This window comes from Mobula birostris, chromosome 16 (genome assembly GCF_030028105.1).
Source record: "Mobula birostris isolate sMobBir1 chromosome 16, sMobBir1.hap1, whole genome shotgun sequence".
Classification (NCBI taxonomy): Eukaryota; Metazoa; Chordata; class Chondrichthyes; order Myliobatiformes; family Myliobatidae; genus Mobula; species Mobula birostris.
In genome coordinates, this window is record NC_092385.1 from 1691359 (window position 1) to 1717504 (window position 26146).

Consider the following 26146-nt stretch of genomic DNA (forward strand, 5'->3'; position numbering starts at 1 on the left):
AAACAATCTCTGAAGCGTATTGACAATGGCTGGGGTCAGCCGCGACGGATGAAGGCCGGCATTTCTAACCATCCTGCCTGCCTCTGCGGCCACATTCAGAGAGCTGCAGACTTGCACCCCAAGATCTCTCTGTATATCAGTGTCTGCGCAGTCCTGCCGTTTACTGCACGTACGCTTTTCTGGTAAATTGGTTTATTGTTGTCCCTTGTACCCCGAAAAACTGAGCGGCCGCTTGCTCGGGATGGGAGTGTAGATGAACATCGGGTGACAGGACAGGAAGCGGCTGACGTTCGGGGCCGCGCGGAGAGCGCAGCGTCCAGCCGAGGCTGCCGAGCCGAGCGCAGCGCGGATAGGAACAGGTGGGAGCAGCGGCTGCCCCGGAACGGAACACGGAGCCATTGGAAAGGGGCTGAGGTAAGGGTGGGAATGGGGGAAAGGGGCAGGGGTAGGAGAAAGAGACAGAGATACGGGCAGGAGTGGAATCTCACCCTATAACCGGGACCGCGGGCACTCTGGAATCTGAATCAGGTTATTTATCGCTGACATGCAGTTTGAATTTTACCGGGTCACGCAGCATCGATGAAGAGGAATAAACAGTCGACGTTTCGGGCCGAGACCCTTCATCAGGACTTGATGGGGGGTCCTGAAGAAAGGTCTCGGCCTGAAACGTCGACTGTTTAGATGTTGTCTGACCTGCCGAGTTTCTCCAGCGTTTTGTGTGTGTTGCTCTGGATTTCCAGTGTCAGCAGAATCTCTTGTGTTTATGATTTGAAATGTGTTGTTTTGTAGTCTGCGGCAGTGGTATGATACAAAGACAGAAAAATTGCCGTGTTGTAAAACAGACGATGCAAAAGAGAATAAGAAATCGGGTGGCGGAGGGGAAGAAGCTGTTCCTGGATCAGTGAGAGTGTGTCTTCAGGCTCCGGTACCTCCTCCCTGATGCAAGTAATGAGAAGACGGCGTGGCGAGGACCCACACTTTTCTGAAGCACTGCCTTTTGAGAATGTCTGACCGTGGCCTTCTCGTTAGCATCTGAGATTCCGACAACACTTGAGTCATCGGCAAATTTATAGACGGCGTTGGCGCTATGCTGGCCACAGTTGTGGGTGTAGAGAGACTAGAGCAGTGGGCTAAGCACACGTCCTTGAGGTGCCTCAGTGTGGACTGTCAGCGAGGAGGAGGTGCTATTAACGATTCACACTGACTGTAGTCTCCCGGTGAGGAAGTCAAAGATCCCATTGCAGAATGAGGCACAGAGGCCCAGCTTTTGGAGTTTGTGGATTAGATTGAGGGTATGATAGTGTTGAACGCTGAGCTGACACGGGTGTTGCTCTTCTCCAGGTGATGCAAGGCCGAGCGGAGAGTAGTGAGATTGCCGTAGGGCGGTAGGCAAATTGCAGCGGCTCCACGTCCTTGCTCACGCGGGAGTTGGTTCTAGCCATGGCCAATCTGTTAAACACTGCATATTGAGTGCTCTTCTTGGGCAGGTGGTCTTGGTATGATTGGTGCCCGCTTGAAGCAAGTGGGAACCTCCGACTACAACAGTGAGAGGTTGAAGATGTCCTTGAGCACTCCCGCCATTTAGTCGGTACAGATTTCAGTACTGTACCTTGCCAGCTAGTCTTGAAGAATATTCTGGCATTGGTCTCCGAATCAGAGATCACGGGGTCGCCGGGTAAACTGCGCACTCACCCCGGATCGTGGCTGATGTGTATGTCCTGATGAAGGGTCTCGGCCCGAAACGTCGACTGTTCTTTCCCCTCCATAGACGCTGCTTGACTCGCTGAGTGTGTGAGGCTGTGCGCGGCAACCAGGGCTCTGTGCGCGTGCACGAGACAGACGTGGACATCTCCCGCTGTTCAAAATCTGCTCCACAAGAGAGTCCGCAGATGCAGGAAATCCAGAGCAGCCCACACAAGATGCTGGAGGATCTCAGTTATGGAAAGGAATAAATAGTCGAGACCCTTTATCAGGACTGGAAAGGAGGGAGGGAGGTGGCAGCTGATAACGGAAACCAGATGAGGGGAAGGGGATGAAGTGAGAAGCTGGAAGGCGATAGGAGATCCCGCTGGGTGAAGAGTAGGTGGGAGTTCAAAGTAAAATTTATTATAATAGTACGTATCGTGACAACCATGGTTTTTTCCCCTGCGGGTATAGTTCGCAAATCTACAGGGAAGTAACTGTGAACAGCATCAATAAACAGCAAACTGTGCAAATGCAGATATAAATAAATAGCAATAAATAACGAGAGCATGAAACAGGGTAAAGAGTCCTTGAAATGAGACAAGCAACACACATCAAAGTTGCTGGTGAACGCAGCAGGCCAGGCAGCAACTTTGATGTGTGTTGCTTGAATTTCCAGCATCTGCAGAATTCCTGTTGTTGCCTTGAAATGAGACAGTCGGTTGTGCGAACACCAGGAACAGAGTGAGTGCAGTTATGCCCTTTTGTTCAGGAGCTTGATGGGTGAGGGGTAGTAACTGTTCCTGAACCCGGCGGTGTGAGTTCTGAGGCACCTGTACCTTCTACCTGATGGCAGCGGCGAGAAAAGGGCGTGACCTGCGTGGTGAGAGTCTCTGATGACGGACGCTGCTTTTCTATCGCAAAGTTTCATGTCGATGCTCAATGATTGGGAGGGCTTTACCCGCGATGTACTGGGCCGAATCCACCACCTTTGAAAGATCTCCCGCTCAAAGGCGTCAGTGTTCCCAGCCAGTCGGTAGACTTCCCACCACACATCTACAGGTATAGAACTTCGCCAAGATCTTCGATGACATGCAGAATCTCTGCAGACAACTGAGAAAGTAGTGGTGCTGTGGGGGAGGGGGGATAAAGTGGGAAGCTGGGAGGTGAGAGGTGGAAGAGGAAAAAGGCCGAGGAAGAAGGAATCTGATAGAGAGGAGAGTGGACCACGGGAGAAAGATAGACACCAGAGAGAGGTGATGGGACAACCTACAACCTTTCCCATCTGCCAAGCTATGGTCCTGGGATGAAATGTTACATGATTAGTTGTTATTTATTTACAGCTGATCAAGAGATATTAAAAATGTAACAACAGATTCAAAGGTTAACTGTGATGGCATCAATTGAGATGAAAGCTTAATCCAAACTCAATATATGCCAGCAATCTGAGCTCCATCACGTTATTTCATTGCTCCCAGTCACTAACAATCCAAATCCAAGAGAAGAATATGAATTTACAATATACACATCAATGCAGAGAGTAAAAGTCTGGTCACTGTAAGGTGACTTTTCATGTCATTGAATTGAATTGACTTTATTTCTTACATCCTTCACATACATGAGGAGTAAAAATCTTCACATTACATCTCCGTCTAAATGTGCAATGTGCAATTTATAGTAATTTGTAGTAAATAGTATGTGACAGTTAATATAACATAGAAATACAGTTGTGTCAGCATGAATTAATCACTCTGATGGCCTGGTGGAAGAAACTGTCCCGGAGCCTGTTGGCCCTGGCTTTTATGCTGCTACCGTTTCCTGGATGGTAGCAGCTGGAACAGTTTGTGGTTGGGGTGACTCGGGTCCCCAATGATCCTTTGGGCCCTTTTTTACACACCTGTCTTTGTAAATGTCCCGTATAGTGGGAAGTCCACATCTACAGATGCCTTTTTCAACACACAGCTGGTGTGCACTGACCACCTCAGATCCTTGGTGATGTTTATGCCAAGCAATTTAAAGCTGTTTCCCCTCTCAGCCCCAGATCCATTGATGTCAATAGGGGTTAGCTTGTCTCCATTCCTCCTGTAGTCCACAACCAGCCCCTTTGTTTTTGTCACCATGAGGGAGAGGTTGTCTTCTTGACACCACTGTGTCAGGGTGATGACTTCTTCTCTGTAGGCTGCCTCATTATTATTTGAGATTAGGCCAATCAGCGTAGTGTCATTGGCAAATTTAATTAGCAGACTGGAGCTGTGGGTGGCAACACAGTCATGGGTATACAGAAAGTAAAGGAGGGGGCTTAGTACACAGCCCTGAGGAGCACCTGTGTTGAGGGTCAGAGGGGCAGCAGTGAGGGAGCCCACTCTTACCACCTGCCAGCGATCTGACAGGAAGTCCAAGATCCAGCTACACAAGGCAGGGTGAAGGCCGAGGTCTCTGAGCTTCTTGTTGAGCCTGGATGGAACTATGATGTTGAGTGCTGAACTGTAGTCCAAGAACAGCATTCTTGCATAAGCATCCTTCTTCTCCAGATGTGTAAGGACGGTGTGTAGAGCTGTGGCTATTGTGTCATGAAGCCATGATCATGATCTGATCGTTGTTTCTGCATTTTATTTATTTTATGTATAGTAATTTTAATGTATTGCAAAGTACTGCAGCTGCAAAACTGCAAATCTCACGACATATGTCAGTGCTAGTTAAATAAAGCCCGACACCTGAAACGTACGGCCTTAATTTCAGTGCGGGGTTTGGTTGGAGTGTAGGAGGGGAGGGTGATTCGCAATGTCAGCTATGTTTTGGGTGAGGTAACAGTGAACCCCCAATGCATCCGGTGCTCCTGGTGTGGCCTTCTATATATTGGCGACACCCGACGCAGATTGGGAGACCACTTCGCTGAACACCTATGCTCTGTCCACCAGAGGAAGCAGGATCTCCCAGTGGCCACACATTTTAATTCCACGTCCCATTCCCATTCTGATATGTCTATCCACGGCCTCCTCTACTGTGAAGATGAAGCCACACTCAGGTTGAAGGAACAACACCTTATATTCCGTCTGGGTAGCCTCCAACCTGATGGCATGAACATTGACTTCTCAAACTTCCGCTAATGCCCCTCCTCCCCTTCTTACCCCATCCCTATTTTTTTTATTTTTTTTCTTCTCTCTTTCTCTCTCACTATAACTCCTTGCCTGTTCTCCATCTTCCTCTGGTGCTCCCCTCCCCTTTTCCTTCTCCCTGGGCCTCCTGTCCCCTGATCCTCTCATATCCCCTTTGCCTATCACCTGTCCAGCTCTTGGCTCCATCCCTCCCCCTCCTGTCTTCTCCTATCATTTTGGATCTCCCCCTCCCCCTCCCACTTTCAAATCTCTTACTAGCTCTTCCTTCAGTTAGTCCTGACGAAGGGTCTCGGCCTGAAATGTCGACTGTACCTCTTCCTAGAGATGCTGCCTGGCCTGCTGCGTTCACCAGCAACTTTGATGTGTGTAACTATTAACCAGCGGGCGGCTCTGTATCCCGGGGGAATGAAACCTCTATCCAGAGGGCGGGGCCTGTATCCACGGGGCGGAGTTTGTATCCACGGGGCGGGGCCTGTATCCACGGGGCGGGGCCTGTATCCACGGGGCGGGGCCTGTATCCAGCGGGCGTAGCCCATGTTCCGGGCGGAGTCTGTATCTGCGGAGCCGCCTGTGCTCCTCCCCGGCCCCGCGAGTCGCCCGGCGGCGGCACTGCTCCGGGATGAAGCGGGAGGCCGGATCGGGGCGCGGGTGAGCGGGCATCGGCAGGCCGGGTCCCAACCGCAACAACCCAGGGTACGTGGAGAGATAAATTGAGCTCGGGGGGCTGCGGCCTAGTGTCCGTCGGAAGGCCGGAGCCCGGGGAAGGCTTGCGACCACGTGACAACGTCGCGGATGGGATCTTGCTGTGTTGGGGTGGCGGGAGAGCTGCGGTAGTCCCCGGACTCTCTGGGACTGTGGCTCACAGACGGAGAGAGACCCAGGAGGGGCCGGAAATGGGGAGCTCAGATAGTACCCCGGGCTGGATAGAGCGAGGGGTCCTGGGGAAGGCGAGGGCTGATGAACGCCCCCGTCCCCCGAGGAGAGGAGTGTTGTCCCGGGTCCCGACGTTCTGGGAAAGGGAGTGGGGTGACTCCCGTGGGAAGGGGGGAGAAAGCAGCGGAGGGGACGGGGAAGGGGAGCTGGTGAACGACGCCTCATCCGGAGAACAGCGGCGGCACAAAGAGACTGAACAAGAGAACAGAGGCGCGGGTGAAGGAGCAGCAGGTGTGGAGGGAGGGGACGGTGAAGACCCCGGGCCCGGATCAGGAGCGGGCGGTCCTGGAAGGGAGGGAGAGGGGGAGGATACTGGAAGTCCCGGGAAGAGGGGAATGGGTGCGAGCACCGTACGGGGAGTGGAGGAGAGGGGAACAGCAGGAGTGGAGTGAGAGGACGGTGAACACATCAGGAAGTGGCGATAGTGGAAGAGTGGTGGGGGTGATTGGAGGGGTAGGAAAGGGGAGGGAGAGGTTGGTGGAGACCATGAGTAGCGGGTGTGGGGTTTGGCAGGTAATAGGTGGAACTAGCTAAGGGGTACAAACAGGATTTGCTGGGTGAACGCTCCGGCTGTGGATGTGTTGTGGAACAGAGACTGGGGGGGAGAGGTCAGGTGCACGATTTCCTGGATGTGGACTGGGTGGTGGGCGCAATATTTGGCATTCTGGCCTTCACCAGTCAAGGCCCTGAATTTACACCAGGAATACTGCCTGCAGTTCTTGTCACTGCTGTTATATGGTGCAGGATCAGCCCGTTGGCCCATCTTGATTGTGCTGACTCAGATGCCTATCCTAAGCCAATCAAGTTGGACTCGTACCGTTCTGAGTCTTTCCTACCCGTGCACCTGTCCAAGTTTTAGGAACGGTGTCTTTAAACTGACAAGTGCACAGATTTAGTAGTCATAGTCATACTTTATTGATCCTGGGGGAAATTGGTTTTTGTTACAGTTGCACCATAAATAATAAATAGTAGTAAAGTTAGATGGCCACAGGCAGGAATGACTTCCTATGATGCTCAGTGTTGCATCTTGGTAGAATGAGTCTCTGGCCGAATGTACTCCTGTTCCCAACCAGTACATTATGTAGTGGATGGGAGATATTGTCCAAGATGGCATGCAACTTGGACAGCACCCTCTTTTCAGACACCACCGTGAGAGAGTCCAGTTCCATCCCCACAACATCACTGGCCTTACGAATGAGTTTGTTGGTTCTGTTGGTGTCTGCTACCCTCAGCCTGCTGCCCCAGCACACAACAGCAAACATGATAGCACCGGCCACCACAGACTCGTATTTCAACAGGATGTTGCCACCACTGGAGTTGCAAGGAGAGACTAGACAGGCTGGGAATTTCCTACTGAGAGGCGATCTTATAGAAGTTTATGAAACCATATGTGGTGTAGCTATCATTAATGGTCATAGTCTTTTCCCCAGGGTAGGGGAGTCTTAAAAATGAAGGTCATAGGTTTGGGGAAGATTTACGAAAGGTCAGTGGATAGAGGATTTGGGCTGACTGGCCTGTTAGAACTGGTGGAGGGAGAGACACAGTGAATAACGGGATGATACTGAGGGAGAAAGTGTGACTGGTGGTGGAGTGATGAAAGATAACCTGCCGAATGCAGAGGCTGGTTGGATGAAAGGGGAGGTGCAGGAGATCTCTAGCAGCGTTCTGTCTGGTGGGAGAGCAGAAATGTGGGAAATGGAGGAGAGGGCTCAGGCTCTACTTGTGGAGGCAGAGGGGCAGTCAAATGTTTTTGTCAAGGGGAAGTGACATTTTTGACAGAGGACATCTCAGTTATCCAGAAACATTGACTGTCTCTCTGCCTGCACAGATACAGGCTGACCATTCCCCCCCCCCCCCCCCCCGTTCCTCCGTAGATTCGAGATTCCCCCATCTCTCTGGTTTAAATCGATTTCTTTATTGGCAGGGCAGAGTGTTGTGAGGGCACAGAAACTAGCCTTCCAATCTGCGTTGGAATACTGCAGATTAGAACTCACTGATTTAGTTTTTCTCTCTTTCCTAAAGTGTCTCAGATTTTCCACTATTATCTTTGTGGAAGTGTGTCAGTGAGGAGGAACCATGCCTTTCCGATTCTGCTCCCCTCAATTAAATTTTCCTTAAAGGAGAACAGTCCAGGCTTCTCTCGGACCTTTCCTGTCTGTTCCCTCCATGGCATCTGCAAGCCCACCCCTGTCCTTACTCCATCTGTCCTGGCTCAACTGTGACGCTGCAGGATGTTGCCAGACGCTGCTGTCAAGTTTTAGAGGATCAGGAGGAAGTCTCACTGTAACAGGCAGTCTGGCCTTCCTGTTTGAACCTGTTGGTATAACCAGTGACAGTGAATCGCAGCCCAGTCCTCCCAGCCCGTCAACCCCCGTAGGAATTTGGTAAATTCCAGTGAGATCTCTCTCTTTCTGTCTCGATTCACCACCTTGAAGTGAGGTGAGACCTTCTGTACCTGATTTCTCATAATGAAAACTAAGACACCGGTTGCCTGATGTCACACAATAATCTTCCCTCTGGAGTCCCAACACACCCAGCTTGCTCCGTACATCACACCTCAGAGCCTCTGCACTTACATACTCTGATTATCTGCAGAGTGGATAACCTTGCATTTTCCCCTCTGTCATGTTACAGCACAAAAACAGGCAATCTGGCCCATCTAGTCCTTGCCAAACTATAATTTGGCCTAGTCCCATCGACCTGCACCTGAGCTATTTCCCTTATATCCTCTGCGCAACCTACCACCCCACCTAGGATTGTGACACGGCAAACATACAAGGGTGAAGTTCGGTCCTCTTGACAATACCCCTGTGTTGGGTGGGGAGTAGCTCACCTGACAAAGACCATTTATCCCCAGTCTTTGTTTTGTATTATGCCCTCTATTCCATGTGCTCTGACTACATTTATTAGTCGGGGGATTGAGGTCAGGAATGCAGCTCTATAAAACCCTTGTTAGACCACAGTCGGAGTATTGTGTTCAGTTCTGGTCACCTCATTATAGAAAGGATGTGGAAGTTTTGAAGGGGTGCAGAGATTTACTAGGATGTTGCCTGGATTGGAGAGCATCTCTTACGAGGATAGGCTGAGTAAGCTAAGGATGAGAGGTTCTAGATAATGTACAAGATGATAAGAGATGCAGATAGAGTGGACAGCCAGACACACTTTCCCATGGTGGAAATGGCTGATATGAGAGGGCATAATTTTAAGGTGTTTGTAAAGAAAGTTTTGAGTGATGCCAGTGAGTTTTTGTTTACTCAGAGAGTGAATACACTGCCAGGGCTGGTGGTTGAGGCAGATACAACAGGGGCATTTAAGTCACTTGTAAATAGCTGCATGGATGACAGAAAAATGTAGAGTTATGTAGGAGGGAAGGGTAGATTGATCTTGGAGCAGGTTAAAAGGCCATCACAACATGGTGGGTCAAATGACCTGTACTGTTGTATTGTTCTACGTTTATAGACCTTCTGATCAAGACCTTATCAAAAGCCCTCAAGATGCAAAGACACTACACCTACTGCTTTGCCTATTTGACCAGTCACCACCTCAAAGAATAACTACAGATTAGTCAGATCTGTCCTTCAGGGCTGACTCTGCTTATTCCAATTGTCCTGTTAAGAGGTTCCATTATAAATTCATTGTCACCCGTGATATGTTCACTGGTATCTGTAAGGGACACACCTTGCCTGTGCTCCACTTTCATTTGGTATGTACTATGCCTCTCTTGTTTGTTTTCTGCATCTTCCGTTCCTTTGTCCTTTCCTGAAACGTAAAATGCCCCATCTGTTGACCGTCACTGCAAATCTCTCGCTGCGCTGTCTTTAACTTCACATGTCAGCCCCTCCCCGCTGGGTTATTGTCATTTAACAGAGCAGTTTGTCCTTTGTCTAACTTTATGAGCCTGATTGAATTCTTTGAGGATGTAACAAAACACAATGATGAAGGTAGAGCAGTGGATGTAGTGTATATGGATTTCAGCAGGGCATTTGATAAGATTCCTCCCCATGCAAGGCTTATTGAGAAAGTAAGGAGGCATGGGATCCAAAGTGACTTTGCTCTGTGGATCCAGAACTGGCTTGCCCACAGAAGGCAGAGGGTGGTTGTAGATGGATCATATTCCACATGGAGGACGGTGACCTGTGGTATTCCACAGGGGACCCCTCCTCTGTGGCTTTTGTAAATGACCTGGATGAGGAAGTAGAAGGGTGGATTGGTAAGTTTGCTGATGACACAAAAGTTGGGGGTGTTGTGGATAGTCTGGCACGACATCAGTAGGATACAGAACTGGGGTGCGAAGTAGCAGATGGAGTTCAACCCAGATAAGTGAGAAGTGGTTCATTTTGGTAGGTCAAATTTGAAGACAATATAATATTAATGGTAAGACTCTTGGCAATGTGGAGGATCAGCGAGATCTTGGGGTCTGTGTCCATAGGACACTCAAAGCTGCTGCCCAAGTTGACAGTGTTGTTAAGAAGGTGTATGGTGTGTTGGTATTTGTCAACTGTGGGACTGAATTCAAGAGCTGTAAGGTAATGTTACAGTTATATAAGACCTTAGTTAGACCCCACTTGGAATACTGTGTTCAGTTCTGGTCACCTCACCACATGAAGGATGTGGATATTATAGACGGAATGCAGAGGAGATTTACAAGGATGTTGCCTGGACTGGGGAACATGATTTATGAGAATAGGTTGAATGAACTTGGCCTTTTCTCCTTGGAGCGACGGAGGATGAGAGGTGACCTGATAGAGGTGTATAAGATGATGAGAGGCAGTGGTCATGTAGATAACCACAGGCTTTTTCCCAGGGCTGAAAGAGGGGGTATAGTTTTAAGGTGCTTGGAAGTAGGTACAGGGGGAATGTTAGAGGTAAGTTTTCCACACAGAGTGGTGGGTGCATGGAATGCACTGCTGGGGAAGGAGGTAGAGGCAGATACTACAAGGTCTTTTAAGAGGCACATGGACCTTAGAAAAATAGAGGGCTATGCGGTCGGGAAATACTAGCTAGTTTCATGGTTGGCACAACATTGTGGGCCGAAGGGGCTGTAATGTGCTATAGATTTCTATGTTTCCCCATTGGTACTCCCCGTCCACTGCTGGGCCTCTTTCTTCTATCTCTCCTCACTAGGAGCAAACCTTCAACACTTTCAGGGAGTTCTGAGTTTGCAAGAGTTGCCGCCTCTGTATCGGTTTCCTGTTGTTGTGTGCTGGTGTGATCACCACACCCTTGCCCCAGGGACGAGAGGAGAAAAGTCCTGAGAGCCAGTATGACACAGAGAAGTGTGGGAGGCAGCAGGGACAGGAGCAACGTTGGAATTACTCTGCAGGTGCAGGAAGTGGTGTGTGGGCATGTTGGGAGGGGCCTTGAGGGGAGAGTGAGGTTGGTACTTTATACTTTAATGTTGCCAAACAATTGATACTAGAACGTACAATCACCACAGCGATATTTGATTCTGCGCTTCGCGCTCCCTGGAGTACAAATCGATAGTAAATATTAAAAATTTAAATTATAAATCATAAATAGAAAAGGGCAAGTAAGGTAGTGCAAAAAAACCGAGAGGCAGGTCCGGATGTTTGAAGGGTACGGCCCAGATCCGGATCTGGATCCGTTCAGCAGTCTTCTCACAGTTGGAAAGAAGCTGTTCCCAAATCTGGCCGTACGAGTCTTCAAGCTCCTGAACCTTCTCCCGGAGGGAAGAGGGACAAAAAGTGTGTTGGCTGGGCGGGTTGTGTCCTTCGACAGCGTGCGGTGTAAAGTGAGTCCACAGACGGAAGATTGGTTTTTGTGATGTGCTGCGCTGTGTTCACGATCTTCTGCAGCGTCTTCCGGTCTTGGACGGGACAACTTCCATACCAGGTTGTGGTGCACCCTAGAAGAATGCTTTCTACGATGCATCTATAAAAATTAGTGAGGGTTTTAGGGGACAGGCCAAATTTCTTTAGTTTTCTCAGGAAGTAAAGGCGCTAGTGGGCCTTCTTGGCAGTGGACTCTGCTTGGTTGGTCCAAGTCAGGTCATTTGTGATATTGACCCCGAACAACTTAAAGCTTTTGACCTGTTCCACTTGCGCACCACCGATGTAAATTGGGTTGTGCGGTCCGCTACTCCTTCTGAAGTCAACAACCAATTCCTTCGTCTTGCTGACGTTGAGGGATAGGTTATTGTCTTCGCACCATGCCACCAGGTTCTTAATTTCCTCTCTGTACTCAAACTCATCATTAGCCAAGATACGGCCTACAATTGTTGTGTCATCAGCAAACTTGTATATTGAGTTTGATGGAAACTTGGCTACACAATCATGGGTGTACAGTGAGTACAGCAGCGGGCTGAGTACACAGCCTTGTGGGGCACCGGTGCTCAGAGTGATTGTAGAGGAGAGCTTGTCCCCTATTTTTACAGCCTGGGTCCTGTCTGTGAGGAAGTTGAAGATCCAGATGCAGATCTGAGTGCCCAGGTTCCGGAGCTTAGGAATCAGTTTATTTGGAATGATGGTATTAAAGGCAGACCGGTAGTCAACCCAAGTTCTACAACATGTACCTAGCCCAGTGTATAAATCCCAGTCACCTCCCACTTTCTACAATAAGTACCACGCCCAGTATAAAAGGAGTCCTCGTATAGGATTCCCTAAAAGTTAACTTGCAGGTTGGGTCAGTGATGAGGAAAGCAAATTCGATGTTGCCGTTCATTTTGAGAGGACTAGAATACAAAGGGTCGGAAGGTGTTGAATCGTTCTGGATGAGAGAATGCACAGACCTCACCCCCTGCCAAAAAAAACAATAGCAAGGATTGTTCTACAAATTACAATGGGAGATTTAAAAAAATGCATGCTAAAGGGCAGTGTTACAATCGTCATGGGAGTTGGGAAAATCAGGATGGTGTTGGATTCCGTGAGGGTGAATTTCTAGAGTGCCTTCGAGATGGCTTTTTAGAGCAGCTCATGGTTAAGCCCACTGGGTTGTGCATCAGCTATTCTGGGTTGGGTGTTGTGCACTGAACTGGAGTTGATTAGAGAGTTTAAGTTAAAAGAACCCTTGGGGTAAGGGATTACAATATGACTGAATTCACCCTGAAATTTGAGAAGTGAATGTCAGGTATATCAGTATTACAGTGGAGTAAAGGGAATTACAGAGGCATGAGAGAGAACTGATGGGAAAAGAACACTGATAATGATGACAGCAGGGCAGCAATGGCTGGAATTTCTGGAAGCAATCTGGAAGGCACAGGATATGAAGTATTCTAAAGGCAAGATGACATAACTGTGGCTAACAGAAGTCAAAGCCAACATAAAAGCCAAAGAGAGGGTGCAAATTTAGTGGGAAGTTAGACGATTGGGAAACTTTTAAAAACCAACAGAAGGAACTTTTGAGTCATTAAGAAGGTAAAGATGGAATATGAAAGTAAGCCAACCACTAATTTTTAAGAGGATACCGAAAGTTTCTTGCGATACATAAAGTGTAAAAGAGAGATGGGTGGCTATCGGACTGCTGGGAAATGACGCTGGAGGGGTACTAATGAGGGAACAAGGAAATGCTGGATGAACTGAATTAAGTATTTTGCATCAGTCTTCTCTGTGGAAGACACCAGCAGTATGGTGGAAGTTCCCGATGTTGGGGTCATGAATGTGTGAAGTTGCCATAACTAGAGAGAAGGTTCTTGGGGAAAAGAAAGGTCAGAAGGTAGATAGGTCACCTGGACCAGATGGTGTACACTCCAGGGTTCTGAAAGAGGTTGCTGCATCACTAGATTCTGGAATTGTTCCGGAAGACTGGAAAATTACAAACACAAAATACTGGAGGAACTCTGCAGGCCAGACATTATCTATTGAAAAGAGTACAGCAGAAATTTTGGGCCGAGACGCTTCATCAGGACTGGCGAGAAAAAGGTTGAGAAGTCAGAGTTGAGAATGTGGGGGGAAGGGAAGGAAGAAATTAGATCAGATTATGAGGACACTCAGTCCTCGTTTATTGTCATTTAGAAATGCATGCATTAAGAAATGATACAATGTTCCTCCAGTATGATATCACAGAAACACAGGACAGACCAAGACTAAAACTGACAAAAAACAACATAATTATAACATATAGCTACAACAGTGCAAAGCGATACTGTAATTTGATAAAGAGCAGACCATGGGCACGGTTTTAAAAAAAAGTCTCGAAGTCCCGATAGCCCCATCATCTCATGCAGACGGTAGAAGGGAGAAACTCTCCCTGCCATGAACCTCCAGCGTTGCAAACTTGCCAATGCAGCACCCTGGAAGCACCCGACCACAGCCGACTCTGAGTCCGTTCGAAAACTTCGGTCCTCCGACACCGAGCACTGAGCACCATCTCTGCCAAGCGCTTTGTTCCCGCCCCGGCTGTCAAGCAACAAGCAAAGCCGAGGACTCGGGGCCTTCCCCTCCGGAGATTCTGGATCGCACCGTAGCAGCGGCAGTGAAACAGGCATTTCAGAAATGCAAGGTAGCTGGTGATAGGTGAAACCGAGATAGGGTGAGGGGTGAAGTGAAGAGCTGGGAAGTTGACTGGTGAAATCGATAAAGGGCTGGATAAGGGGGATCTGACAGGAGAGGACCGAAGGCCATGGAGCAAAGGGTAGGGGGAGGAGCAGTTAAGCAGACGAGGTGAGAGAGGGAAATGGAAGGAGGGAATAGTGAAGGAGGTAAGGAGCATTACTAGAAGTTAGAGAAGTCAATATTCATGCCATCAGGTTGGAGGCTGCCCAGATGGAATACAAGATGTTGCTCCTCCAGCCTCAGTGTGACCTCATTGCGACAGTAGAGAAGGCCATGGGCTGACACGTCAGAATGGGAAGAGGAATAAAAATGGATGGCCAATGGGAGATCCTGCTTTTTCTGGCAAATGGAGTGAAGTGGTGTCCCAATCTACGCCAGGTCTCATCAATATAAAGGAGGCCACACCGGGAGCACCAGATACAGTAGATGACCCAACAGATTCACCTGGAAAGACTGTTTGTGGCCCGGAATGGTAGTGAGGGAGGAGGTGGAGGTGTAGGGGTAGGTGTAGCACTTGTTCCACTTCAGGCTTTCTTCCAGTGGCCACCCATTTTAATTCCACTTCCCATTCTCATTCTGACATGTCAGTGTTTTCCTGTCGTGATGAGGCCGCACTCAGGTTGGAGGAACAATACCTTGTGTTCTGTCTGGGTAGCCTCCAACCTGATGGCATGAACATCTGTTTCTCAAACTCCGGAGGTGCCCCACGCACTTCCCCATTCCCTTTTCTCTCTCTCTCACCTTATCTCCTTACCTACCCATCACCTCCCTCTGGTGCTCCTCCCCCTTTCCTTTCTCCCATGGCCTTCTGTCCTCTCCTGTCAAATTTCCACTTCTCCAGCCCTGTATCTCTTTCACTAATCAACTTCCCAGCTCTTTACTTCACCTCTCCCACCCCCACGGTTTCACCTATCACCTACGTTTCTTCCTCCCCTCCTCCCACCTAACTTTCTAACTCTGGCTGCATCTTTTTTTCTCCAGTCCTGACGAAGGGGCTCAGACCAAAACGTGGACTGTACTCTTTTCCATAGGTGCTGCCTGGCCTGCTGAGTTCCTCCGGCACTTTGTGTGTGTTGCTTGCATTTCCTGCATCTGTAGACTTTCTCTTTTTGTGTTGGAAAATTTCAAATGTCACTCCACTCTTCAAGAAGGGAGAGAGGCCGAAGAAAGGAAACTATAGGCCAGTTAGTCTGACCTCAGTAGTTGGGAAGATGTTGGAGTCGAATAGTAAGGATGAGATCTCAGGGTACTTGGAGGCACTTGATAAAATAGGCTAGTCAGTGTGGTTTCTTCAAGGGAAAATCTTACCTGACAAATCTGTTGGAATTCTTTGAAGAAGTAACAAGCAGGATAGACCTAACAAACTCCAAGTCCATTGTATTACAGGAAAGATTCTAGCATGGATAAAGCAGTGGCTGATAGACAGGAGGCAAAGAGTGGGAATAAAGGGAGCCTTTTCTGGTTGGCTGCTGGTGACTAGTGTTGTTCCACAGGGGTCTGTGTTGGGAACGATTCTTCGAAAGTTATTTGTCAATGATTTGGATAATGGAATAGATGGTATTGCAGACAATAGGAAGACAGGTGGAGGGACAGGTAGTTTTGGAGATGTAGAGAAGCTACAGAAGGACTTAGGAGAATGAGCAAAGAAGTGGCAGATGGAATACAGTGTCGGGAAATGTATAGTCATGCACTTTGGTAGAAGAAATGAAAGGATTGATTTCTAAATCGAGAGAAAAAACAAAAAAAAACTGAGGTATAAGGGGACTTGGGAGTCCTTGTGCAGGTTTCTTTGAAGGTTAATTTGCAGGTGCAGTCTGTGGTGAAGAAAGCGAATGCAATGTCAGCATTCATTTCAAGAGTACTAGAATATAAATGCAAGGATGTAATGTTGGGACTTTATGAAGCACCGGTGAGGCCTCACTTGGAGTATTGTGAGCAGGTTTGGGCCCCTTATCTGTGAAAGGATGTGCTGAAACTGGAGAGGGTTCAAAGGAGGTTCACAAAAATGATTCCAGGATTGAACAGCTTGTCATATGAAGAGCATTTTCCCCCGGGATCAATGAAGTATGACTATGACTATTTGGTGGCTCTGGGCCTGTATTCACCGGAATTCAGAAGAATGAGGGGTGACCTCATTGAAAACTATCGAATGGTGAAAGGCCTTGATAGAGTGGACGTGGATCAGGCATGATGAAATGGCAGAGATGATTCAATAAGCCTAACAGCCTAATTTGGCTCCTCTATCTTATGGCCTTATAAAAGCAACAATGTAATGCTGACAGCTTGTAACACATTGGTTAGACCAGAGGTGGCCAACCTTTTACATTCCATGCGTCAATTTTTTCACGCACGAGTTCAGATGCGCCATACAACTCTTGTACCCCCACAATTCTTGTAAAAATGTTAATATAGAACTCGTGCGTGGAAAAAATCGCATCTGAACTTCTGCGTGAAAAAATTGACGCATGGAATGTAAAAGGTTGGCCACCCCTGGGTTAGACTGTACTTTGAGTATTGCAAGCAATTTGGGCCCCTTATCTAAGAAGGGATGTGCTGACACCGGAGAGAATGATTCTGCAAATGAAAGGGTTGATCATGTGAGTAGTAATTGATGGCTCTGGGCCTTCACTCACTGGAATTTAGAAGAATGAGGGGGATCAAATGGAAACGTGTCATATGTTGAAAGACCCAGATAGAGCGGACGTGGAGAGGATATTTCCTGTGGTGGGGCATTCTAGGACAAGAGGGCACAGCCTCAGAATAGAAGGACGTAAATTTAGAATGGAGAAGAAGAGAAGTTTGTTGAGTCAGAGGGAGTGAATCTGTGGAATTCATTGTCACACATGGCTGTGCAGGCCAAGTCACCGGGTATATTTAAAGCGGAGGTTGATAGGTGCTTGATTAGTCAGTGTCAAAGGTTATTGGGAGAAGGCAGGAGAACGGGGTTGAGAGGGATAATAAATCAGCCATGATGGAATGGCAGAGCAGACTCGATGGGCCGAATGGCCTCATTCTGCCCCCCCCCCCCGTGTCTTATGGTCTAGGTGTGGTGGGACTGGGTGGAGACGAGTGCAGTGAAGGGATAGGATTTGCTGAGGACAGGATGGAGGGGAGGGAGAGGTGGGAGTGTTTGCTGGAGGGGAAGGGCATGGGGAGGGAGGGGTGTGTTTGCCAGGGGGACTGAAATTGCTGACATCAGTCCGAGCCGCGAGCTGCAGGGTGACTTCTGTCTGCTGCTGTGTTCCAGGGTGGGGGCCGACTGATCTGATCTGTGTCAGGGTGGGGGCTGACTGACCTGTTGTGTTTCAGGATGGGGGCCGACTGATCTGATCTGTTTCAGGGTGGGGGCTGACTGATGTGATCTGTTTCGGGGTGGGGGCTGGCCAGTGCTGGGAGTAACCACTCTGTGATGCTGTGTTGCAGGCCTGAGCTGGCACTGTGGCTGGGAGCCAGTGGGGAGGTGAAAGTGACAGGGAGCCATGGGCCAGTGGGCAGCCTGCTTCGTCCAGACAGCGACCTGCATGGTGACCCTGCTGACCACCGCAGCCGGGCCCCAGGCACGAAAGCAAACATCCACTTTTGGTGGGAAACCGTTTGTGACTGTGTGGAACGCTCCGACCCACGACTGCATCCGATACTCCATCTCCCTTGACCTTGGTGTCTTTGACGTCGTGTCCTCGCCCAACGAGGGCTTCTATGACCAGCAGCTCACCATTTTCTACAAGGAGCGCCTGGGCAGGTACCCCTACTTCGAGGGGCAGAGCCCGGTGAACGGGGGCTTGCCGCAGAATGGCAGCCTGCTCCAGCACCTGCAGCAGGTCCGCACCGACATCGACCGCTACATCCGCTCCCACCACAGGGAAGGGCTGGCCGTGATCGACTGGGAGGAGTGGCGGCCACTCTGGATCCGCAACTGGAAGGGGAAGCAGATATACCGTAACAGATCGCTGGCCCTGGTGTCTGAGCGCCACCCACACTGGAAACAGGCAATCATCAACCGCCAAGCGCAGTTTGAGTTCGAGCAGTCGGCACGGAACTTCATGGTGAAGACGCTACAGGAGGGCCGCAACGCTCGGCCCCGCAGCCTCTGGGGTTTCTATCTGTTCCCCGACTGCTACAACCACGACTACAAAACCAATGCAGCCAACTACACCGGCCGCTGCCCCGACGTCGAGATCTCTCGCAACGACCTGCTGGCGTGGCTGTGGAGAAACAGCACCGCCATCTACCCGTCCATCTACCTGGACCACAGCCTCCGGTCCTCAGCCAGTGCCGTCAAGTTCGTTCGCTCCCGGGTCCGTGAGGCGCTGCGCGTCGCCCAGCTTCACAGCGCCAACTACTCGCTGCCCGTCTTCGTGTACTCACGGCCCACGTATACCTATACGGTGCAGCTGTTGACCGAGGTGAGACCCTAGCACCCCTGGTGTCAGTCCTTCCCCTCCCTCAGCACATCTTGTCTCTTCCCCCACCCACACCACTTATCCCTTCCGCCCTTTTCCCCCACCCCAGGGTTTGCGTCATTCACCAACCCCCCTCCCCCGCCCCAATACATACGGGGTACAGAGGAAAGAGGAGGTAATGCTAATGCTTTTGAAGGCACTGGTCAGACCTCACTTGGAGCCACTTAGCTGAGAAAAGATTTGCAAGCATTGGAGAGGGTGTAGACAAGTTTCCTGACACTGATCCTGGGAATGAAAGGGTTAACCTATGTGGAACATTTGATGGCTGTGGGCCTGTACTCCCAGGAGTTTAGGAGAATGGGGGAGGGTGTTCTCATTATAACCTTAGAATATTGAAAGATGTTTCCTATCGTGGGGGAGTCTAGGACCAAAGGGCACAGCCTCAGAATAGAGGGACCTCCATTTAGAACAGGGATGAGGAGGAATTTCTTTAGCCAGAGGGTGTTGGTTCTGTGGAATTCTTTGCCATGGATGACTGTGGAGGCCACGTCATTAAGGCAGAAGTTGATAGGTTCTGATTAGTCAGGGCGCAAAGATTATTGGGAGAAGGCAGGAGAATGGGATTGAGAAGGATAATAAATCAGCCATGATGGAATGGTGGAGCAGAATCGATGGCCAAATTCTGCTCTTATCTTATGGTCAGGGTCTGCCTCTCTGTCCTGTCCCCACACCTGGAAGGCTGGGGTCTGTGAGGGTAGGGTGTATCCCAGGAGACGGGAGTGCGGGGTGGATGGGGTGGGGAGGTGAGGAAGAGGTTTTACTGACTCTCTGGGTTTGCTGTGGGCAGCGGGACCTGGTGACCACCATTGGGGAGACTGCGGCATTGGGTGCAGCCGGAATTATCTTCTGGGGCGACACCGACTATAGCAACAGTGCGGTAAGTGTCACAGCCGGGGGTGGGGGGGGGGTTCTTTCCCCCTTTCTCCCCTGCACTTCACTAGCTCCCCCTCCCCCATCCCTCCGTTTGATCAGGTCGTCAGGTTGGGTGGGGCTGAAACCAGTGTTGGGCTGAAGGTCAGATTATACACGTAGCAGCACAGGAACAGGCCTTCGGCCCACATTAATGAAGGTGATAGTGTCTAGTGACACTAATTCCTTCTGCCTGAACCCGGTCCAGATCCGTCCACACTCCGCACATCCATCTGCCCATTGAAGAGTGTTCTGAATGCTCCTATTGTATCTGCTCCTGCCACCACCCCAGGCAGTGTATTCCATATCCACAACACTGAGTCTTCTAAAGAAAAACTTTGCCCCTCACATCTCCTTTTTTCCTTAATTACATGTCCTCTGGTTTTAGACATTTCACCCCTGAGAAAAAAATACTCCCAGTCCAATCTATCTGTGCCTCTCATAATCTTATAAATCTCTGTCAGATCTCCGCTCAGCCTCCGGTGAAAGCAACCCCCAAGTGCGTCCAACCTTCTGTGACAGCACATGCCCCGTAATCCAGGAAGCATCCTGGTGAACCTCTTCTGCACCCTCTCCAAAGCCTCCACATCATTCTGGGCGACCAGAACCGTATGCAATTCCCCAGATGCAACTAGAGCTTTATAAAGCTACAACATGACTTTCTGACTTTTGAACTTGGTTCCCTCTTTACCACCCTGTCAAGCTGTGCAGGAGCTGTGGACCAGAACTCCAAGGTCCCTCTGTACATGAACACCGTTGAGGCTCCTGCTATTAACAGTGTACACCCTCTTTACACTCGACCTACCTAGGTGCAACATCTAGATGCGTTAAACCCCCACCTGCTACTTTTCTGCCCAGGTGTGCAACGGATTTATTTCCCACTGTATTCTTTTCCAGTCTTCAACATTATCCACAACACCACTGATCTTTGTATCACCTGAAAGCTGACTAACCCAGCTACTTACATTTTAATCAACAAATAGCAGAGGGGTGGTGTGGGTTAGGGTTGAACGATATCTTGAGGGTTGAGGATGGTGTGGTTAGTCTGGGAGGGATCCCATCAGGGATAGAAGAGTCAAGTTGGTTTGGATTGAAACAGGTTGAGGTTGAAGTGGGATTATGTCAGGGTCAGAGAGCAGGTTGCGGTTGAAATGGGTTGGAATTGGGTGGGATGGGATGGGCCGGGGTGAGAATTGGGGGTTGGGATGGGCCGGGGTGAGAGTTGGGGGCTGGGATGGGCTGGGGTGAGAACTGGGGGTTGGGATGGGCTGGGCCGGGGTGAGAATTGGGGTTGGGATGGGCCGGGTTGAGAATCGGGGGCTGGGATGGGCCGGGGTGAGAATTGGGGTTGGGATGGGCTGGGGTGAGAGTTGGGGGCTGGGATGGGCTGGGGTGAGAATTGGGGTTGGGATGGGCCGGGGTGAGTGTTGGGAGTGTGTGCTGATGGTGCTATGGATGTGTACACAGGAACACTGTCAGATGATGAAGAGTTATGTGGAAGGAATCTTTAGCCGTTACCTGCTGAATGTCAGCACAGCGACTAGTTATTGCAGTCAGTACCTGTGTGCGGGCCACGGGAGATGTGTGCGCCGGGACAGTGAGGCTGAGACTTACCTGCACCTCAGCCCAGACAGTTTCCAGATCGAAGAGAGCCCTGGCGAGGCCAGGCTCCGTGTCACTGGGGACCTGACTCACAGTGACAAGCTGCGGTTTCAGGAAGACTTTGAATGCCACTGCTTCCGGGGCTGGTCAGGTCAGTGGTGTGGCACTGGACAGAGCACTGGGCCACGAATCCTGCCCTGCGCTCTCGGCCCTCTCTTCTCTCTGGTGCTCGTTCTGCTCCTGTGATGACAGTTTGCAGGGAGCATCCACCCTTCTCCCCTCTCCAGCTGCTGTTCGCTCTGCAGGGACGCTGTTTCACATCCAAAGATTTCTATGAGTATCAGGTGCTGTGGTGGCCACAGTAACCGGTGGTTACTGGGAGACGGTGATGGAATCACTGCTGCCCCTCGTTGCCCCATCGAAAGGGGTGCAACTTTGATCAGTGTTAATCACTTTACTGAAGCCAGGATCTTACTGCCAAGGACACGGACTCGGTGACGGGTGACCATGTGCTGTCGGTGTTAATGACGGCCACGCTGATGAGGCCTACAGCTGCTGAAACACTCGGAACCGGTTTATTATTGTCACATGTATGTATATGTTATCATATACTACTCAGAGATCCATTTTCTTGCAGGCATTTACAGGGAAATAAAGAAATATAATATAATTTATGAAAAACTATACATAAGCCTAGGCTGCCAAACAATCAATGTGCAAAAGACAAACTGTGCAAATAAAAGTCTGTAACTCGAGTCTCTCTTCCAAGCAAGAGGACACTGAAGGAAAGAGTTGAAATATCTGTTTGTGTGTGTGTGTGTGTGTGTGTGTGTGTGTGTGTGTGTGTGTGTGTGTGTGTGTGTGTGGTCGGAGGTGTCAGTGTTGGAGACGTTCACCAGGACGCTGCCCGGATGAGAGGGTATGAGCTACAATGACAGGCTGGACAAACCTGGGCTGTTTTCTCTGGAGCGGCTGAGGCTGAGGGGAGACCTGAGAGAGATTTAGAAGATTATCAGAGGTGTATATTATACACAGTAAACAGAGTTTTTCTGTCTGGATAAAAATGCCAAATACTAGAAGGAACACACATCAAAGTTGCTGGTGAACGCAGCAGGCCAGGCAGCATCTCTAGGAAGAGGTACAGTCGACTTTTCGGGCCGAGACCCTTCATCAGGACTAACTGAAGGAAGAGTTAGTAAGAGATTTGAAAGTGGGAGTGGGAGATCCAAAATGATAGGAGAAGACAGGAGGGGGAGGGATGGAGCCAAGAGCTGGACAGGGGATTAGCAAATGGGATATGAGAGGATCAGGGGACAGGAGGCCCAGGGAGAAAGAAAAGGGGGAGGGGGGGAATCCAGAGGATGGGCAAGGGATATAGTCAGAGGGACAGAGGGAGAAAAAGGAGAGAGAGAGAAACAATGTGTGTATATAAATAAATAACGGATGGGGTACGAGGGGGAGGTGGGGCATTAGCGGAAGTTAGAGAAGTCGATGTTCATGCCATCAGGTTGGAGGCTACCCAGACGGAATATAAGGTGTTGTTCCTCCGACCTGAGTGTGGCTTCATCTTTACAGTAGAGGAGGCCGTGGATAGACATGTCAGAACGGGATGTGGAATTAAAATACTAGAAGGGTTGGGTTTAAGATGAAAGGGGTTTTTTTATTCCCCCCCCCCACCACAGAGTGGTGGATGTCTGAATGTGCTGCCGTGCTGATGATGAAGACAGTGACACAGACAGGCAGGGAATGGAGGGGTATGGACCGTGTGTGGGCAGGTGGGATTGGGTTGAGTTGGCGTCTTGGTACAGATGTGCTGGGCTGAATGGCCTGTTTCTGTGCTGTTGGCTGAGAGTCTGTATCAGGAAGGAAAGGGTGTTTGAGGCATTGGACCTCCCAGCAATCCACCTATATAACTCTAGCCTCATCATAGACAACTTTAAAATGACCAGTTAACCCCCTGACTGTGTCTGGACTGTGGGAGAAAACCAGAGAACTTGAATGGCGGATGAATCTCCAGGGCAGGACAGGATCTGTCCCGTTAGGTGAAGCAACAGTGCAGATTGCTGAGGCGCCGATGGAGGTTGCTGCATCTTCATTGGCTGTGGGAGAGACTGAGGTGTCTCCTTGTTCACAAAAGGCCATGGGGATAAACTGTTAGCCTACCATTAGCAGTAGGGAAGTTGGTAAAGGAGATTGAGGTACGGGATTTTTTTCCCATGTAGAAAGGTGCGGACTGATTAACATTCCTGTAATCTTCCTGTGGAAGGGGTTAACATCCCTGCAAACTGACCTTCAGTGTGAGACTGAGTCTGGTGTTACACTATACTAATTATTTTGCACTGTTATGACTTTTAAAAATAAACTTGCAGGCTTCCTTCAAATTCCAGCTTCCAACAGAGCGTAAGGAACAGGAACTGATATCATTGTTAAACGTTTCCTCCGGGTACTCCAGTTTCCTCTCTCATCCCAACCACGTGGTCAGTGGCTGAACTGGCTGTTACCTCCTCTGCAGCGCGTGTGTGTGTGTGTGTGTGTGTGTGTGTATATATATGTGTATATATACACTAATGAAGACCATTTATCAATTAAGATCTTATTAATGAAGGTAACTTTACAATTGCTTCCACTTTCTTCCAAGTGATTTCCCAAATTGCCAATTTAAATTACTTACCAGTTGCTTTTAAGAAGTTCAAGTCACTGGAAGAACTAGGTGGACTGAGGTGCATTGGCAGAGGGAAAAGGTATCAGTCATGACCTCAAGCACAAATTTCCATGATACAGCTAGGATGGGGGGTGGGGAGGAAGGTGATAAGTGGGCGGTCCCAAGTCTAGCTGCGAAAGGATGGGGGGTTGGGCATGGGGCTAACAATTCCATCCGTAAAACCCAGAATTACCTGAGAGAGGTAAGAGAAGATGGGAACACCCTGAGGATAACTTGAAAAACTGGCCCAGGATGTAGAACTCTGCCAAACTGCTGTTGGCAGCCTATGCCCCCAGGTGGGGTGATTGGCTTAAGGTGGGCAGAGGGAACTGGGGTGGAATGGAGGCTGAACCCTGGGGAGTAATGGTCTACAGAGTGACCTTGGGTGCAAATCTCAAAGTGACATCATGAGTAGTTAGGCTGGTAGGCAAAGATGATGACATGCTTGCCTTCATTCCCAGGGGCACTGAGTGTAAGAGTCAGCACGCCATGCTGCAGCTGTATAAAACTTTTCGTGGGCCACATTTGGAGTATTGTGTGCAGTTCTGGTCTCCTTGTTACAGGAAGGACGTGGAGAGGGTTCAGAACTGCACTAGGATGCTGCCTGGATTTGAGGGCGTAGGGCATAAGCCATAAGGCGAGGTTCAACAGACTCTGATTGTGCTGGAGGCAGAGGGGAAACCTAATAAAGATTTATAAGATTCTGAGTAAAACCTGATTTAACACTGGTGTAGGATCTCAGCCTGAAATATCCATTTCCAACACTTGCTACACTGTCCTGTCAATGATCTGTTGGTGTTCCAGGTACCCATGTCTGTGGTCCCTTTTGTTTTCATCACTATTGGTTCTAGTATGTGGGAATTTCACAAGAGCAGTGTAAAATTCAGATCCTTAGTCAGTCCAATATTAATCAACATTTATTAGCAAGCAAACATTCAGCAGAGGACAAAGCATCAATTTACAATGTACAAGTTACTTTTCTTTATTCAGGGACACTTCGGTTTCTTCCTGTATCACAAAAATAAATAAAACTCCAAGGAAATGAACAAAACTTTCACATTCCCGAAGAACAAAGATAACGGGTGGAATTTCCCAGTCTGAGGGGATAGAAACCTTGTACAGAGATTCATTCCTCAAATCGTGATGGAAATGTTCACCTGGGAGGTTGTCTCAGCAGGTTTCGGCCTCCTTTTTTGACAAAATCTCTGTGGATGTGTCCATTTGAGTAATGCCCCCAATTAAATTGGCCTTAAAACACTGTTTGAGTTCATAAGAAACAAAACAACTGAATGTCAATAAGCAGTCCCTGAACTGCAGCTGCAGTGGAAATAGAACAGTACAGCGCAGGACCACGAAGTTGTGTCAGTTCAATCAGTAAACAAATAGACAATTAAACTACTCTTTATCTCTATTTTCCTCACATTCATGTGCCCATCTAAAATGCCTTTTAAAAGTCCAAATGTACCTGTCGCTACCACCACTCTGAGTAAAACCTCCGGGGACCCAAAACGACACCATCACCAGCTCCACTGTCAAGGCCAAAGTGGATCTTTTACTCCCTCCCCCACTGCTGCTTAAAAGAACTTGCCTAATCTGTAATGAAAACTTAAATCTTTAGTCTTTGATCCAAAGCTTGTTTGGTAGGCTTGGTGTGCAAGCTTAACAAATAAAGGGAAATCACAACTCTCCATCAGAACTTCGAAACCATGATCTGTCCAGATCAATGTGGGTCAGCAGGGATGAGTTGGACCAAAGGGCCTGTTTCTGGGGGAAGGGTCAGGCACTTTAAGGAACGATGGAAGCCAGGAACTAGAAAACATTTGAAATACCCACCACCAAAAGTTTATCAAAATAAACTTTGTAAGTGAGTTATCAGCACATTCTCGTGTAACATTAACTAACACTAAACAACTGACAGGACATCTAACATGTAAGGGTTCAAAACAGGGTGGCTGGATGGACTGCTTGGGCCAAAGGACAAGGTCTTTTTCTGATTCTTCTATGACCCAAAAGCCCTGTGGAAAGTTACTGATCATTATGTGTGCTAACAGAAACTAGAAATCCCTGCCAACGCCCACTTCCTACAATATGTGCTTAGTCCTGTGTGTAAATCCCCATCACTCTCATGTTCTACAATATGTACCTAATCCAGTGAATAAAACCCCATTCTACAATGTAAGAACATAAGACGTAGCAGAATTAGTCCATTTAGCCCATCGAGTCTGCTGTGCC

The 26146-nt window shown here is 49.0% G+C and overlaps 1 protein-coding gene across 2 annotated transcripts; it reads left to right on the forward strand.

Annotated features, from left to right (window-relative positions):
- The first annotated feature begins 314 nt into the window (after nucleotides 1-314).
- On the forward strand, nucleotides 315-21995 carry LOC140210928 (hyaluronidase-2-like). 2 transcript variants are annotated; one of them, XM_072280196.1, is made up of 4 exons: nucleotides 315-414; nucleotides 17666-18645; nucleotides 19490-19579; nucleotides 21079-21995. In XM_072280196.1, the coding sequence occupies exons 2-4, from the start codon at nucleotides 17722-17724 to the stop codon at nucleotides 21457-21459; spliced, it is 1395 nt and encodes a 464-aa protein (XP_072136297.1). In that variant the 5' UTR covers nucleotides 315-414; nucleotides 17666-17721; the 3' UTR covers nucleotides 21460-21995. The 2 variants fall into 2 exon arrangements, with proteins under 2 accessions (XP_072136297.1, XP_072136296.1); XM_072280195.1 differs by lacking the exon at nucleotides 315-414 and adding an exon at nucleotides 5333-5492.
- The last annotated feature ends 4151 nt before the right edge of the window (nucleotides 21996-26146 follow it).